At 54.0% G+C, this 17332-nt stretch overlaps 2 protein-coding genes across 2 annotated transcripts in view; one reads left to right on the forward strand and one right to left on the reverse strand.

Moving 5' to 3' along the window:
* ASTN2 (astrotactin 2) overlaps window positions 1–17332 on the reverse strand; it is a gene marked incomplete at its 5' end in the record, with an annotated part of 265286 nt that overhangs the window by 92096 nt on the left and 155858 nt on the right. The window contains 3 exons of the mRNA XM_021414154.1: window positions 11681–11860; window positions 13271–13375; window positions 13455–13579. Of these exons, the coding sequence (XP_021269829.1) occupies window positions 11681–11860; window positions 13271–13375; window positions 13455–13579 (410 nt within the window). The remainder of the gene's footprint in view (window positions 1–11680; window positions 11861–13270; window positions 13376–13454; window positions 13580–17332) is intronic.
* TRIM32 (tripartite motif containing 32) lies at window positions 714–6841 on the forward strand. The gene has a single exon (XM_021414279.1). It carries the CDS (start codon window positions 2109–2111, stop codon window positions 4050–4052), a length of 1944 nt encoding a protein of 647 aa, XP_021269954.1. The 5' UTR covers window positions 714–2108; the 3' UTR covers window positions 4053–6841.

Raw genomic sequence — 17332 nt, forward strand, 5'->3', positions numbered from 1 at the left:
CAGGGCCCGGCCCAGGCCTCGACCCCGCGGGCAGGCGAGCCCCGGGCTCCCCGTCGTGTGTGGGGGAGGAACGGCCCCGGGAGCGCCCGACGTACGGAACGACCGAGGGAGGAGAGCGCTGCGGGGATAAAAGCGCGCTGCCACAGAACAGAACCGCGCTGAGACGCGCGCTGGCATGCGATGGAAGCGTTGTGCATATTAAAAGAACATCACACAAAGCGTCTTTCTCACCGAACCTGAGTTAAAACCAAAGAAAGCCCCGTCCTCCATTTTACTTTAATGAAAATACGCGTTCTGATGGCAGCTTTTTATGTAACCCGTTACCTGGTGCTGCCTCCTTCCCCCAGCGGGTCCTCCGACACTTCCAAGGAAAATAAGTACAATGAATCTTGCACGCTATGTTTAATTTTTAAACCTTGTTTTAAAATGCCGCTCTCCATCTCTCAGAGGAACGTATCTGATCTGCGCAGCAGTGCCCAGGCTTCTTTTGCCACAGCTGAGGCGCTGCTCAGAAGGAAAGGGAAATCTATGAAGTGCTGGAGAGCACCTGGGCTGCTGCCACCCCTGGGTGCCACCTGCGAGATAGAGAGTCCCAGTGCCCCCCAGTGTGGGGAGCGTGGGTCAGCTCCCAGCCTGGGACCCCGCCAGTGGAGATTCTGCTGCGCCAGTCCCAGAAACGTGGGCTGAAAAGACCCCATGGCTGATAAATTCAGCTTTTTTTTTTTCTCTCTGTATGAACATAAAGAACTTTTCTTCATTACAGTTGTCTCCTTCCACTTGAGCAGACGCTAAACTGAAACACACTCAACCTTTCTGTCTGAAATGCTCCTGAGGGCGAAGCAGGCGAACGCAGCAGGGAAGCGAGCGCCGCGTGCACGCAGCCATTATTCGGACGAAAGCTTTCTGTTCTCATCCCTCTGTGACCAGCTCTTCATTTTAAACACTAACTACTTCCTTCCCCTCCTCTCCCCCTAGAAGAAATGTTTTCTCCCCATTTCTTTTTAACAGCTAAGCAATGCAGTAGCAAAGGTATTGAAACTCAGTCTGCTGAATAATAACTTAATGATGTGAACCCCGTTCTGTTGCTTTTGAATGGATGGCTGCTTCAGCGAGGGAGCTGCTGGGATCTGCTCCCTGCCGTGCTGGATGTGAGGATGAAGAAACCTGGTACAAAACTGAACCAAAATAAAAGAATGAAGTTAACGCTACAAGACTATGGAATACGAAGAAATTATATGCAATTAAGCCAAGCTGAAGAACTAATAACGAACACATGCAGTCTATATTGTCAAGCATTTGGAACTGTCTGCTGATACCTGATAGAACACTGCTGCATCAAGCTGTATTTATCTGCATGCTGTAGCATGATGCAGCATGGCAGAGGTTAATGAAGTACACTGGTTTGAAGACCTCGGCGCATGTTTCCACTATAAACAGTCAATCACAGAACGAGTGGAAGCTGACAAATCATTCCTTCTAGGATTACCTCCTGGCAAACATATGAAACCTTGGAAATTTATTTTGGCTTTCTAGAAAAGCAGTTTAAACCAACCACATTTATTTTGTTCATGTCTGATGTCTTATCTGAGTGCAGGTCTCCAGAGGTGATATATTAATGTCCTAAAGCGTCGCACCATCTGGTTCCTCTTTTGATGCGCAACATTTGAACGCTTGGTTTAATCTCTCTGGATTTCAGAGTAAATTATGTAAACTCGCAGGCTTGGCAGCAGGAGATGGGCACCATGAGGAGATGATTCAGTCATCAATATATATTGGGCTTCCTTATTGCTGCCATTACACTTCTTTCAGTTCTACTTATAAATTTTGCAAGTGAATAATTCATTGCACTTGAAGCTGCAAGTTAGTTTTAGGATTTGCCCACTCTGAGATTAGCTGTGATAAATCCACACCTCTCCACATGTGGAAAAGCCAACTGGGTTTCTGTTTTCCAGGACTGGGAGATAAATCAGAAATAAATTGCATGTATATGTAACTGCTGTTGATGACATAAATCACATTTTCTTTTTTCTTTCCGGACAGAACTGGGGCACCTTGGAATACAAGCGAGTACCAGATTCTGCACTGGCTAAAGCTGCCTTTGGAAAGCCATGGCTTCTGCCCCTCAGCTCAACTCGGATGCGCTCCGAGAGGTCCTGGAGTGCCCCATTTGCATGGAGTCCTTTACTGAGGAGCACCTGAGACCCAAGCTCCTACACTGTGGGCACACCATCTGCAAACAGTGCTTGGAGAAGCTCCTAGCAACCAGCATTAACGGGATACGCTGCCCTTTTTGCAGCAAAATCACTCGGATCAAAAACTTAGCTCAGCTGACTGACAATCTTACTGTACTGAAGATCATAGACACCACGGGGCTGGGGGAAGTGGTTGGTCTCCTCATGTGCAAAGTCTGTGGGAGAAGGTTGCCAAGACACTTTTGCAAGAGTTGTGGCTTGGTTTTGTGTGAGCCTTGCAAGGAGACTTCACACATGCCCCAAGGGCATAATGTCATTGCTATCAAAGAGGCTGCTGAAGAGCGTAGGAGGGAATTTGGGACAAGGCTTGCCAGACTTCGGGAGCTCATGGATGATCTGCAGAAAAGAAAAGCATCTCTGGAGGGTGTTTCGAGTGACCTGCAATCTAGGTACAGAGCAGTTCTGCAAGATTACAGCAAAGAAGAACGCAAGATCCAGGAAGAACTGGCCAGGTCACGCAAGTTCTTCACCACCTCTTTGTCTGAAGTGGAGAAGGTAAACAATCAGGTAATGGAGGAACAAGCTTATCTGCTGAACTTAGCAGAAGTGCAGATATTGTCTCGCTGTGATTATTTCCTTGCCAAAATAAAGCAAGGAGATATAGCTCTCTTGGAGGAGGCAGCAGATGAGGAAGAACCAGAACTGACAAACAATCTCCCAAGGGAGCTGATTCTTCACGAGGTTGAACTCCTTAAGGTGAGCCACGTGGGACCACTGCAGATTGGGCAGGTGGTGAAGAAACCCCGGACCGTTAACCTGGAAGAATCACTTATGGAAACCGCAGCATCTTCATCGGCATCGTTTAGAGAGCCTGACTTGGTGCAAGAAGAAGCCAGCTGCACGCCAAATTCCTCCCCAGCCAAGCTGAGGATGCCCGAAGCAGCAGCAAGCATCCAGCAGTGTCACTTCATCAAGAAGATGGGCTCCAAGGGCAGCCTGCCGGGGATGTTCAATCTGCCCGTCAGCCTGTACGTCACTCTCCAAGGAGAGGTGCTTGTGGCGGACCGAGGCAATTTTCGAATCCAGGTTTTCACCCGCAAGGGCTTTCTGAAGGAGATCCGCCGGAGCCCCAGCGGGATCGACAGCTTTGTACTGAGCTTCCTCGGAGCAGACTTGCCCAATTTGACTCCCCTTTCTGTCACCATGAATTGCCACGGCCTGATAGGTGTGACCGACAGCTACGATAACTCTGTCAAAGTGTACACCATGGACGGCCACTGTGTGGCATGTCACAGGAGCCAGCTAAGCAAGCCCTGGGGCATCGCAGCTCTGCCCTCTGGGCAGTTTGTGGTGACCGACGTGGAAGGGGGGAAGCTCTGGTGCTTCACTGTGGACCGTGGCGTGGGGGTGGTGAAGTACACCTGCTTGTGTAGCGCGGTGCGCCCCAAGTTTGTCACCTGTGATGCTGAAGGGACCATATACTTCACTCAGGGGCTGGGGCTCAACTTGGAAAACCGGCAGTACGAGCACCACTTAGAAGGAGGCTTTTCAATTGGCTCCGTCGGCCCAGACGGGCAGCTGGGACGCCAGATTAGCCACTTCTTCTCTGAGAATGAGGATTTCAGGTGCATTGCTGGGATGTGCGTAGATGCCAGGGGGGACCTCATTGTTGCCGACAGCAGCCGTAAAGAAATCCTGCATTTTCCTAAAGGGGGTGGCTATAATATCTTAATCCGGGAAGGACTCACCTGCCCGGTTGGTATTGCCATTACTCCCAAAGGGCAGCTGTTGGTGCTGGACTGTTGGGATCACTGCATTAAGATCTACAGTTACCATCTGAGAAGATATTCCACCCCTTAAAGACATTCCTCTGGGGAAAGCCCCTTTCATTAGTAGCAATTCTTCCAGCCTCATTGCAGTCTGACAGGAACCGGTGTCAAACATTGAGAAAACTGCACCACAGCCCAGTGGGGCTTGGCATAGAAGCCATCACATTTTTTGTTTAGGAACAAAATAACTAACGTGGTGGTGGTCTGCATTTTCTCTTTTTGAATCTGCCCAATAAAAAAGAAAAGCATGAAGGAAGAGATCCTTCTGGAATACTGGTTCTTTGCTAAATGACCAGTCACTCCTTAACCCTTCTCACCTCCTTATCCTGCATTGACTACGTCTTCAGCCTCTGTACCTTTCTTCGTGCCATAAACACTGACTGACTGCCCTAAATCACCTTCCTTTTGGGGACTAGAGAGGCAATCCTCTTCTCGCCATGGTACTCGCGAGGAACTCGGTAGCAGTTGTCTGGGCAACTACTAGAGAAAGCAATTTCTGATTGCAGCACTGCATAAAACAAAATAGCCCTCTTAAACTGCACGGAGATGGAGCTTTACTTTCAAACTGAGGAGCGAGGGTTTTCTCTCTCCGCTGTTCTGGTATTCAGGAGATGGCCCCTGTCGTGCCGTTTGTGAACCGTGTCTGTTCAATGTGAAGTGAGTACAGTGCAATCATGGGAGACCGAGCTGAGCCAGAAAACTCTGATGGCAACAGGGTTCTTATTACTGCTAAGAATTCTGCTGGGGAGGAGGGAGGGGGAGAAGGGTGGGGGTTGGAGGAAAAAATCGGGGGAAATCTGTTGATATTCGGAAGCGTGCTGTTATTAAATGTACCTTGGGAACTGTCTTTGGGAGGCGTGTGCGGTACCTTCACCTGGGGGGAGGGAAAGGCGGGGGGGAATAAGGCTGGGAGATGGGAGTAAATGAGAGCACATGCAGCTGTATGTTCACCTGCACCTCACTGCCTGCATTCCAGGTTGTCGTCTTGAGAACCAGGTTTCCACACGTCTGCACTTTGGATCCCACAATGAGGGGGGGGGGGGGGGGGGGGGATTGCTTCAGTTTTATTTTTTAGCACTCGGAAGCACACCCATTGGTGCAGCGCCTTTTTCTCCTAGCACAGCACATCACGACATTCCTCAGCTTTTTTTTATGGCACCAGCAGGCACCAGAGTTCACGTTCATCGCGGCTTTGGGCCAAATGAAGCACAAAACTGCAGCTGTGTGAACCAGGCCCCCACAGTGCCACTCTCCTCACTGATCAATGTGTACCTCAGTGTGGTGCTGCTTGCCTGGAATAGTTTATTGAAGGCAAGACGCATTTAAATAGGGCACAGTGGTAGCATGTTAATCTGCCACAGATAATAGTTACGCTGCAGTGCATTTATTTGTTGCTATCAACAACATAGTTGCAAATTTGGGGGCATGGCAGACAGTATAAAAGCTGATTTTATGGTGGCTGCCATGCGACAGCAAATTGTTTGCTGCTTGTCCTACGACATGTATGCAACAGGTGATTTTTTTACGCTCCCATATACTTTTCCCTGGTGAAGCAGCAACGTAGAACAGCCTTCAGAGCAGCTGCTGCTGCAGGCCATTGTTGGGCGGGGGTCTCTGGGAGCAGAATCCTTTGGTAGAATTTGATGTTTCCCTCGCCCTGCTGTGCTCAGCCCCAGTGTGGGTCAGGGCCAGCACAGTGAGAGCCCAGCTGCGTGGTGGAGCTGCCCCCTGGGCAGGACAACGTCCTGTTTTTCTCACTGTAATTGGCTGTAGAAAGATCTTAGAGAAGAGGGTGGGAGCTAAGAGGGGATGATTAGCAGGGCAGGTGATGGAAGACTCTAAAGGAGCCCAAGGGAATGTAACCCCCAGTCCCTCCTGCACTGCTCTGTATTTGCTGAGGCTGTCGATATGCACATAACTATTTACATTCTCTGCTTCTCTTTTTGGGTGGGAGGGGGCAGTTGCCTGAGGTACATAACAGCAATTTGGGGAGCTGATCTCATCTTGCATGTATGTTTTTGGGAGATGACTGCTATTACTGGCACCTTCTGCAGTTAATTACACTGTAACTCAAGGCGTTTTTTCCAGTATTATGGTAATGTCAGCTCCTCTCCTACTGATCTCTTTTAAACATCTCTCCTGTTTCTAAGAACTGCTCCAAGCAGGAAGCTACTGTGGACCTGAATAATTGAAGCAATATTATCTATGATAATATGTACCTCCGTCATTTTCTGTTCCAATGGAATTTTTTGTTGCAATAAACATCGCACTACCAGCAAGAACATTTCCTGGTGTGCTTAAAGGGACATAAAAGCTTGTCCAGCAAACGGACGGAGCTGTTGTTCACCCCAGCCTGTCACCGGGTACACAGCTCAAACAAAGCATCTGTCATCTGCTTCTCAGAGACTGGGAAGAATAACACTAACATAACACATGCTGTGCCACGCATTGGTGGGACAAGGCAGGGCGAGGGTGCCCGGCTGTGTTTTGTCTGCAGCTCTTCCAGGTTTCAGGCAAGGAAAGGAAAAAGGAAATCTCTTGTCCTTAGCCCTTCCCCTGCCACAGCCCAGCAGACTGTGGGCTGATGCTGCAGAGCTGTGTGTCTCACTGGGGTGCCCCCACGCGATGTTGTGATCGTCTGCCAAGTGAGATTAAGGGCTGCGATGAGATAGTTTTGCTTCCGCTCTTCACCTGGAGAAGGAACCTGCCTGGTTGTACGTATGTGTTCGGTTTTTGAAGGCGGTGTAATAAAGGAAAAATGGATCCAATGAAAAGCGCGTTGCGAGCGGCTCATTTTGTTATTAAAAACACTTCATCTTCTCCCCTTGGTGGCAGATTGTGTTTTATGGCCGGTGGGAATTACACTCGCTGTAACGCAGTGGCTGCACGACCCCTTCAATGCTGTCACGATGGGGAGGGCAGATCTGATCTCTTGGGCAGGTCTCATGCAACTTCATCTAACGCTCTCTACCCAGCCCATGAACAAACCCTGGAGTTTCTTACATCCACGTGCAGCTCCCGCACTTTCTGCGTGCGCTTTCAGTTCTGTGTGGCTGTACAGGTGCCGCGTTCACCGGGGCCGGGAGGAGATCTCACTCCGGCTGATTTTGCTAAACCCTGAAAAACGTCTGCGTAGGAACAGCGCGTTTACACGGAGCCCAAGGGGAGCGGCGCAGTTCTGCGCTCGGCTTGCAGAGATCTCCGTGTGTCAGCAGCACGTGCAGGCCCTCCCTGCCGCGCAGCGCAGCGTGCTGACCTGGGGGAAGCTCCTTATGACTCGTGCTCGTCTCGGAGGACGCGGAGCAGCTCTTGAAACGAGCTGCCGGCTGATCAAACGCACGCAGTCCTTGCAAAACAACTGCCGTGCTGCCAGACCCACCCTGGTGCTTTAGGACAAGCTACAATCTCAGGGCAGAGGCATGTAAGCTGTGAACGTTTGTTCTGGGCGGCAGCCGACAGCCACGGTTTGGAAAGGGGACGAGCAGGAGAGGGTTCCTTCATCCAAGGGGGGAGAGCTACAAAAGTGAAACTACAGCCAGATGCTTTGAGTCCTTTCCATTGTGTAGCTTAAGTGATTTTTCTGGGTCATTACTCAATGCGAGGATTTAAAGTTATTTCATTTTGCACAACTAATTACTCGCCTGGTAATTTTGGATTACAATCAGCGGTGCATAAGGTCGCTTAGCAGCCTGAGTCACAGCACATACTTGAGTTAAACTAAATTTCATGGCAACCAGCTAGATTGTTTTTTTCCTCCTCTGAACAAAATGTCAAAATCTGAGGGTTTGAAATAAACATAATGATCTAAACCACGGGCAGGGAGAGTGCTCTAAAGGTAACAGAGTGCTGGTTTGCAGGAGCTGATCTCAAGGATGGGGAAATTCTAAGTGCTCTACTTCTGACCAAGCAGGTATAAGGGAAGGCCGATACCACCTGTAACAGGTGCAGAGCTCGCCTTTCTTCATGCACCTGATCGTGTCTAGGAATTGAAAGCTGAAGGTTTCCATGGACTGTTCATGGCAGTACCAGACCTGAAGAGAGAGGATTCCGAGTGTGCCAGGACAGCAGGGATCCACAGACCCTGCTCTGAAGGATACAGCTGCTATTGCAGCAGACCCCTAGGCTGCATCTTATGGCTTATGTTTCATGAAGATCTCTGTCTAAACTGCTCAGTTCACAAGAAAGCATGAAATCTGTAACCTCTTACAGGGAAACACATCCAGCGACACACGATCCGAGGGAGATAAGCAAGCAGAGGGTGATGGATGGTCAGGAGGCCTTAGTGAATGTGACAGCAGCTGTCAGCACAGCCCCTCCTGCTTTACTGAGTGAGCAGCTGCCGAGAGCGAGCATCTTTCAGACCTTACACAGCACTGTAACAGGCTGGTACTGAAAACCTCTTCATCTCCACCCTTGCACGCCCTGAGCACACCAGCCCCGCTCCCAGGTCCCTGTGGCATGGGAGAGGTGAGCTCTTCCCAGCTGGAGAACACGCATCTCCCACGCTGGGGCTCAGCTCGTCTGCAAGGTGCGAAGGAAAAGAGCTGTCATTCAAATGCCTGCCAAGACGAGACCCTCCGCATTACTGCTGATAACGTCTCCATTTTCTTTAAGTGCCACAGCACTTACAGACATTTGTTCTGCATTTTATGTATCGCAGTGGGAGCAAGCGAGCTAGAGCGGCGCTCAGGAAATCCCGCTGGGGCTGTCAGATGGTGCTGCTGGAGCAGCTCTGCCCTTTTCCTCGCCAAGCTCTGCTCCTCGTCCAGCCAGGGAGCAAGCAGGTCCATGGCACACCTGTGCTGGTGAACGGAGCAGCCCCACAGGTGTAGTGGCTGGATGGAGGGACACTTCTATTTTCTACTGTGCATTTTGGGATGGTTTTTCTGTGACTGCTCTATCTCCAGTTTTATGCTTGGCTGTGCCCTCAGAGAACTATAGAACCACTGAATGGTCGGACTGGAAGGGACCTTATGCCCCCCCCAGCCCCACACCCTGCTGTGAGCTGGCTGCCCCCCTCAGCTCATGCTGCCCAGGGCCCCATCCACGGCCATGGGCACCTCCAGGGATGGGCACCCACAGCTCCGGGCAGCAGTGCCAAGGCCTCACCGCCCTCTGAGTAAGGCAATTCCTCCAAAATCTAACCAAAATGTCCCCTCCCAGCCTCTTGCCCAGCCCCAGCTTGCACATAGGGAACAGGAAAGCCCTGACGCCGTGCAAGCACCGCTCAGCCCCAGCCAGAGCACCGTGCTGTCAGCACCTCCTGTTAGCCACAGACGCCAGGCACGGCACCACGGGGGCTGCTGTGAGGCCGGTTTGCCCCATCCCAGGCAGACCTGGCCCGATCTTAAACGCTGCAGGGGATGGCCTGGGTTGTCACGCTGGCCTTAGCTGCCAAATGAAGATGTTCTCACAACTGGTGAGAACTTAATGAGGAATCGTCAGCATTAAGCACTGCCTTCAATGATGGGAAAAACGGATGCAGGCTCCAGTGGCACAGATCGATGGCCGGGTCGATCTGCAGGTCCCCGCTTGGAGGCCCCTCCGCCGAGCCAAAGCACTGCTTGGCTGCACAGAGCCCAGGCAAGCAGGCCCTGAAAATGGGATTTTAATCACTCGGTATGAAATAAAACTGGGGGTCGGTTTGGTTTGTTTACACCGTTCCTAGGGGAGAGCCTGGGGAAGTGGCTGCGTTTGCCTGAGCAGCAGCTGCGTGGGCAGCAGCCCCGGCCTCCCCACCTCTCCCGTTTGCAGGATTCACTCCTGCACACCCTTGGGACGTGGCAGGCAGCTCCACTGCAGAACAGGGCTCTGCCTCCCAGGAATCCCCACGAATCGCCCCAAGCAGGGCAGTGTGGGGCTACCCTCCCCATCCCTGTCCCTAGGATTCTCCCACTGCCCCAGGAGGAAGCTCGCTCCCAGGCTGCTTGAATGCTGTCCCCGTTTCCACAAGTGGAGCAGCCCATAAATGCTGGCAGTGCCTGCAGCTTGCTCGTCCCAAGGGCACAAACCCTCTGCCAGCCCCGCAGGAGCCACATCCCTTTCTCCCCCACATGGCTGCAGAAATGGATGCCCAGATGCTAAGCCATGTCACTGGCCGTGTTCTCCGTGAGCTCTCAACACACTGATCGTGCTCTTTCCTGGCAGCGGCCTGTTCCCGAGGCCCACGAGTTGATTTATGAAGTTGATTACAATATTAAAATAATTCCGCACGATGCTGCGAGCATGCCACAGCATGCATTCTGATCATATTCGGTGCCGTTTCAATTAGCTCAAGCCTCTCCTCTCCCCCTGCTTTGCTTGCTAACAAATTGCACTCATCCTGGCCTTGCTGTTGTGTTTATGGGAGATGATGTGCACACACACTCGGAGCAGTGCTGGAAGGAGCAGTGGGAGCCCAGCAGGCCAGAGCTGTTTCTGAGCTGAGAATGCATCCAGAACCGTCTAGCTGGGGCTATTTATCCAGATCCTCCCTAAAACACTGCTAAAATGAGGGTAAATCACGGGAGAAGCTGGGAATAAAAGCCATCTACCATCACCAGAAAGGTCTGCCCCTTCCCTGGGATTTCTCCAGGAGAGAGCCCTGGGCTCCCCGTGATGCTCTGCCCATGAAGCAGCATCCCTGGTATATCTGCAAGAGCCCTGAGCATCCTCAGTCTGTTCCCAGGAGCCTTTCCTGGCCATCAAGCAGCCAATTACAGAACTTGCTCCTTCCACAGTAGCAATGGCCCCAGAGATGAAACTCACCAATCCTGCTGGCTGCCAAAGTCCCATGCCACAGAGAGAGCCGCGCACAAAGAACAACATCAGTGCCAACACCTGCTGCCTAAATAACACGGCACACCAGAGACTGAACGCTCACGTGCAGAACGGGACCGTCCTGCATCCCCCCCTGCATCCTGCAGGATTTGGAGCAGGAGCTGCTCCCCACAACCCAGCTGCAGAGGGCTGAGCGTGACTGAACGCATCCCCGCATCACAGTGCATCAGCTGCACAGCCCCGCAACGCTCCCCTCCTGCTGAACAGGGGCAGTGCTTTGGCAAACTCCACTTATCACTCTTTAAAACCAAAACAAACGAGTACGGGATGTTACAAGCACGCTTCCAGGAGCGCTGCGCTGGGAAGACGGGGGGAAAATGAACAAGAACGCGCTGCAGGAGCTGGGCTGCACTGACCACGGCAGCACACAGGATGGGATGGAACCAATGGAAGAGATGGAAGCGCCTGCCAGCTCCCGAGCCCCGCAGCGTGCCCTAAGGAACATTGCAGACACTTTCAAGAGAAAAACATCAGGAATATCCCGAGCTCCCTGGAGGAGGGAGATGGATTGGCAAATGGAAGGCTACAGCGATAAGGGAGTTTTTATAAACATAACCTAATTGTATTACTTCAAAGTCCTGAAGTTTATTGCCCTGTTTAATGATGTGTCTCGTTATTTATAGTGTAGCACAATGAGTCTGCTATTGATTTAATACACTTCCTTAAAGACTGTCATTGTCACAAGCAATAAAACGAAGCTATTCTCAGACAGCTCAATTATGTCACATCTCCATAAACCCACCCGCACCCCCGGCTCAGGGCACGGCGGCAGGGGCTGGGGGTGAAGCCATGGCAAAGAGCAATGGAAGCACGCGGCGCTCAGGGCACTGCCCTCCTCACCTTTCTGGTACTGGAGCCACAGCTGCTGCTGCACCTTCTTGCTGGGGAAGTGGATGGTGCAGCTGAACTCGGAGCCGTACAGAGCCTCAGCGATGTAGTGGGAGCCAAACTGCTGGATGAAGGAGAGCAGCTCCTCCCTGCTGCTGTCCTTGCTCAGGATCTTCAGGATGTTGGCGAAACCTGCGGGAGCGAAGCACGGGATGGATGGGGGAACTGCGGCACACAGCCCCCAGGGGCACAGAGCTGTTCCCCCCTGCACTGCTGGGGTTGGCATCAGCTGCCACAACGCACAGCCTGCGGCTTAACGGGGCTGCGGCTCTGCCATCCTGCAGTGATTCCTCTCCCCAAGTGATTCTTCACAGATTTCCAAGGATGCACATGTGTGTGCACGCAAAGCCCTCCCACGAGCTCGGGCCATCCTGCGGGATGCAGGGACATGGGGCAGTGCTCTCCTCAGGGGATGTGCATGGCATGGCCTTTGCAGGAACCATAACCACGGTGTTGTCTTGGTGCAAGGATGGATTTATCACAGAGGACACCGCAGGCCACCCCCAGCACAAATACCCTGCACGACCACTGACTAGGGTTAGAAAAGCTGGGGACAGCCCAGGGACCCATGGAGCCGGGCTGCGGCAACTCCGCACCAAGGCAACGCCTCCTGCAAAGCCACGCAGACAGCTGGGACGTGACACGGGGCAGTGCCACCCACCCCGACTGCTCCGCAGAGCCCACAGATCACGGAGGCGCTGCTGGAGAGGGCCCCTGTCACCGCTGTGGTTCTGCGGCAGAACTGAAAACACTGCAAGGAAAGATGTCGCATCTGTCACCCAAACGAGGTTATCTGCCCGCCTGGTTGATTGAAGGAGAAGGCTGGTGGAAGGGAGAAGCTGGAAGAATTCGTTGTGAGCTGACCCCGAAGCCTTCGTTCAGCTCCAAGCAGGTTGCTTCGTTCTGGGGCGGTGCAGCCTGGCTGTGCTAGATCTTTTCTTTTCCTGGGTGTGGATTTTTTTTGTTTTTGTTTTTTTTTTTCCCATTTAAAAATAGATCGATTTCTTAAATAAAAAATGCTGTCTTGAAATGGAAAAGCAAAACATTTCAGGTCAAAACAAAACGTTTCAGCATTGCTGAAACAAAACGCGTCGTTATCAAAATGTGGAAGCGAAATGTTTTGACGGCTGCAGGATCCTCCCGCCTGCCCCTTCCTCAGCTGCCATCCTTGTGTGACAGGACCTGCATTCCCAGACAGCCTGGGTCCCTGTAACACTACAGATGTGCTCTTTGTCATATATGTGTGTATACGTGCGCACACAGGAATCCCCGCTGTGGTGATGCCCAGCAGCTCCCGCTGGCTCTGCCTCCAGCCCCGTGTGCCAGCCAGTGCCCGCCTCCCTGCCTCAGTTTCCCTCCTGCAAAAATGAGGCAGGCCACCACCCAGGGCCGTGGCGGGGTCCCCATCCCTGCAGGTATCTCAGTGGGTTGCTGATGGGACTCGGCAGGGTGGGCTGATGGTCGGACGTGGCGGTGATGGTGGACTTTCCAACCCAAATGATTTCATGACTCTGTATCCCCCGTGCACTGAGCACCCCTCACCTGAAGAGAGGGTGATGGAGCTGAGCTTCACGCGGTACAGGTTGCTCCTGACCCGCCAGTGCTGCACCATGGGGTAGCCCATCGCCTCGTCGTACTTGATGTCTCCTGCAAAGGAACAGCCGGCGTTCAGCCCCCGCGGCCGCCTATGGGGGAATGCTCTGTGGCCAGCGGGGTGGGCTCGTACCGGTGAGGAGCTGGAGGTCGGGCAGGGGCTCGGAGAGCACTCCACGGCACTGCTCCTCCACGGGCAGCGGGATCACCAGCAGCCCATCAGCCAGCTGCGGGAAGTCCTTGATGAAGTTGTTCTCCCTGCGGAGAGAAAAAGACAACTGCAAAGCAAGGATGCAGGCTGCGGCCGGGCGGCACGGCCCAGGGACACCTCCAGGTGGGTTCCTGGGAGCAGACCAAGCAGGGATGGGGTTCCCTCTCTGCCCCACCCGCGGGCTGCGGGGTGATGCTTAACGAGCTCCCCGGGGCTGCAGCTCTCTGCTTCCAGCAGAACCGCCGCCAGCCTGGGGACCTGCCTGCTGCTTTTGGCCCGGATTCCCAAAGCGTGCTGCGGGAGGGACGGGAGGCAGCACCGAGAGGAAAGCAGCCCAATTTGCTCACGTCCCACCACGTGGAGCTTCGTGCTGCTCACCCAGCAGTGCCACGGGCACGGCTCAGCTCAAGGGTGAATGGGGACAAAAAAGTCCACGTGCAGGCAGATGCCAGAAAAAACCAAAGAGCGCAGCTCAGGCTGCAAATTCACCAAGTGTGGGATCTTTCCTAACCTTGGCAGGTGTAACATTGTATAATAGGCCCCTAATGAATTGTTTCTAGAACAACTATAGCGGAGAAATTATTTGAAATGGCGAGCAGGCAGGGCTGCAAGATGAGCCCCTCCCGGCGAGCCCCGCACTCGCGCAGGGAACGCAGGAGGGGAGATGTTCAATATTGATCTTAGAGACAGAATATAGGCCAGGAGGCTCTGCATCCTCCCGGAGCCGCGACAAAACGAGGAGGTTCCTGCAGAACCAGGTCAGCCCTCAGGCTGGCACCGCCTGCCCTTTCTCTGAGCAGATTTCCTCCCATCACCTCCAGCTTTGGCCCCCACCGGCCCTATTTCCCCCCTCCTGCACCCATCCACACCCAGGGGATGCTCTGACATCCTGCTCGGAGGGACATGGTCACCTCCAGGGGTGCAGGTGCGGTGTGACACTGCGCCTCCTGGGGCCTCCCCACCGCTCCAGGCCGGATGCAGGCAGCACAACACACAGGGATACAGGAGGAGCAGGGGATGCGTCTCCCTGCCCCGCATCTCAAAGCTTCCAGCACCCGATGGAGTCTCAGGAGCTTCACTTCAGGCACTGCCAGGGAAAAAGTGTTTTATTTGTCTGCAGGGAAAAACCTCTTGCTCACACGCGCGCTCACAAATCTCCCATTGATCACACACGGGATCCCCAGTGGCGGAGCAGTGATTTGCTGTTCCAAGCCCTTTGCTGCCTGAGCAATGCAAATGGGGAACTGCAATCCCAGTGCATTCCCTACACCCGGGCGAGAAGAGATGCTACGTGCGGGACACAGCCCAGCCTGCAGTATGACAGCGTGTCACCCGCAAGAGACAGCAAGGGACAGGCAGCAGAGGTGTGCCCAGCCCTGTGTGCTGCCTCCAGCGTGCACAGGGACGAGGGGACACTGGGGACACTGCCCCAGTGGGGACAGGAGCTGTGCTGAGGCAGCAGGAGCAGTGCACGCGGAGCGAGGCCGATCTGTATGCACGGCTGCTGGTCACCGCTGACGCCTCTGTAAAAAGGTATTTACCAAAAAGCCACACTCTGCAGTGCTGCTCGCTGTAATGCCATTTGCTTTAACTGCTCCGCAGTCCAAAGGCTGGGAAAAAACAAGGGCCAAGTGCAAGCGGGTCCTGCGCGTACAGACGTGGGTGCGCACATGCTCACAGCAGCGTTAGAAGCCCGAATTTCAGCAGCTCAATGGCCCTTTTCTGCATCTCCTCCCTCCCCGACCCAAAGCTGTTTCTCTCCTGGAGTGCAGCTCGGCACCAGCTCCACCGCACGCATCCTGCTGTGTGCCACCACTGCGACCGCTGCGGGCACCGCAGAGCCACCGCGCTGGGGAGGGCTGATGGGGGAACAGCCAAAAACCACGCTCCGGCCGCAGCGAGCCGGGCAGTGTGCTGAGGGCCAGCAGCCGGCAGAGGGCTGCAGCTCCTCTTCCTCTCCTCCTTATTAATAACCCTGCGGTTACCGTCGCCCTCCATGCACAAACCGAGAGTTTCTGCCGGCTTTCTGCACCCAGTGGAAGCACTGAGCAGAACCACGGTGCTCCGGGCTCTGACAGAACCACAGGGGAGGGCTGGAGGGCTGGAGGGAGGGACGCAGCCCTGTGCCCGTGCCCTCTGGGCCTGCGGACGCCCACCAAGCCCTGTGTATTCCAGTGGGATCAGGGGAAGCAGCAGCACAGCGATCTGCTCCCAGGTCCCTGCAGCATCCTCCTGCCCCTCGTCCTGCCTCCAGCACCTCACACCGCTACCTCTCAGGAATGCACACGGACCCAATGCATGAGCTCACAGCGCTCCCGCTGGGGAGGTGCACGGCTCCTGGGGCAACTGACGGATCCTGGGTCACTGCTGAGAGAAATGTTTCTCCCTCACTGCCCCAAACCCCCCAGCCTGCAGCCCAGAGCGCTTCCCCACTGCGTCCCTGCCCCCCTGCCCTTCTGAAACTGCGTACATGCACTGGGGAATTTTGGGGGCAGCTTGACCTTAAACAACAGCCCCAAGGTCATGCCATCAATCCGTGATGCAGTGGAGTGCAGAGCTGCAGCCCTGCAGCACCGTATCACACAGCCAGCAGGAAGCCAGCAGGGGGACTGAGGCATCCCACGGCGTCCCATGGATCTGCAGTGACTCTAGGGATGTCCTGGATGGGGCCACGGCCCCACGTCAAGCAGTGGCAGCGAGCCGAGGAGCCGACAGCGGATGCACACAGCGCATCGTGGTGGATGGGCAAATAAATTCAGCAAGGGGCAAAAAAAAGTTGTTAAAAATCAAAAAAAAAAATGACCCCGCGAGCGATCACGGATGCCCTGAAGCGTGAGATTTAATTACCCTTATCTAAGCCGGCACAGCTACAAATGTTAATCACATTATCATCCAGGGTGGCTATGTTCTGTGCAGCGTCGGTGCGAGGACTGTGCTTTCTGCACTGCTCTGCTATGGGCGTCAGGGAGGATGCCTTCTCCTGCAAGAAGACTTTGTTCATCTCGCTTCCTTCTGGCCTGCAGTGGCACAGGGAGGGCACAGCGGAGCTCAGGCTCTGCTCGATGCCAGCTTCTGACCCAGCTTCCCTTTAGAGAAGAGTTCTGCTGCAGCAGCTGTGAGCTCACCAGAGCCCAGCTTGATCCAGGGGTGGTCGGAAAGGCTCCTTCTTTGCCACTTGTAATTGCACTAAGTGTGATCTATGGAGTCACTACGAGACAGACACGAGGGTGCTGTGTTTCCACAGCCACTCTGGGGAAGGTAAGCACGCCATAAATCTCCCCAAGTTTCAACTCGACCTCAGGCACCAGCGATTTGCAAACCATGCGCAGTGCTATCCTTACTCCAAACGCAGCTCATTATGCCAGCGAGCCCCACTCTGTTAACGAGACGGGACACAGCGGAGACCAAGGAGGCTTTGCCAAGCCCTGGGGGTCTCCCCTAGCTCCCAAACTTGGCCAATGGGGCTGGGGGAGTGCAGACGACCGTCCTCACACTGCCATCCCTCCGGGCCGCACAGCGTGCACAATAACCACCCAACACCACGCACCAGCTGCTTCGCCCCTCGGCACGGGGAGAATTAGCATTTAAATTGAGGTGTTGCAGGGAGGTAAATCACGGAGCGCTGGGGCCGCAGCACGTTTGCGGCTGCTGGTGGGCACGCGTGGTGCTCCTCGTCCTTGGGTGCAGTGCTGTGCTCAGCACCGTGCTCTGCCTCGGAGCATCCCCTCTGAGCCCCAGAACCATCACCTGAGGGACTGGGACCAGCAAGGAGTGTGGGCATGTGGGCACTCAGACATAAC

This window comes from Numida meleagris, chromosome 16 (genome assembly GCF_002078875.1).
Source record: "Numida meleagris isolate 19003 breed g44 Domestic line chromosome 16, NumMel1.0, whole genome shotgun sequence".
Lineage (NCBI taxonomy): Eukaryota > Metazoa > Chordata > Aves > Galliformes > Numididae > Numida > Numida meleagris.

Coding starts and splice junctions, on each gene's coding strand:
- TRIM32 (XM_021414279.1), top strand. CDS start 2,109: ATGGCTTCTGCCCCTCAGCTCAACTCGGATGCGCTCCGAGAGGTCCTG.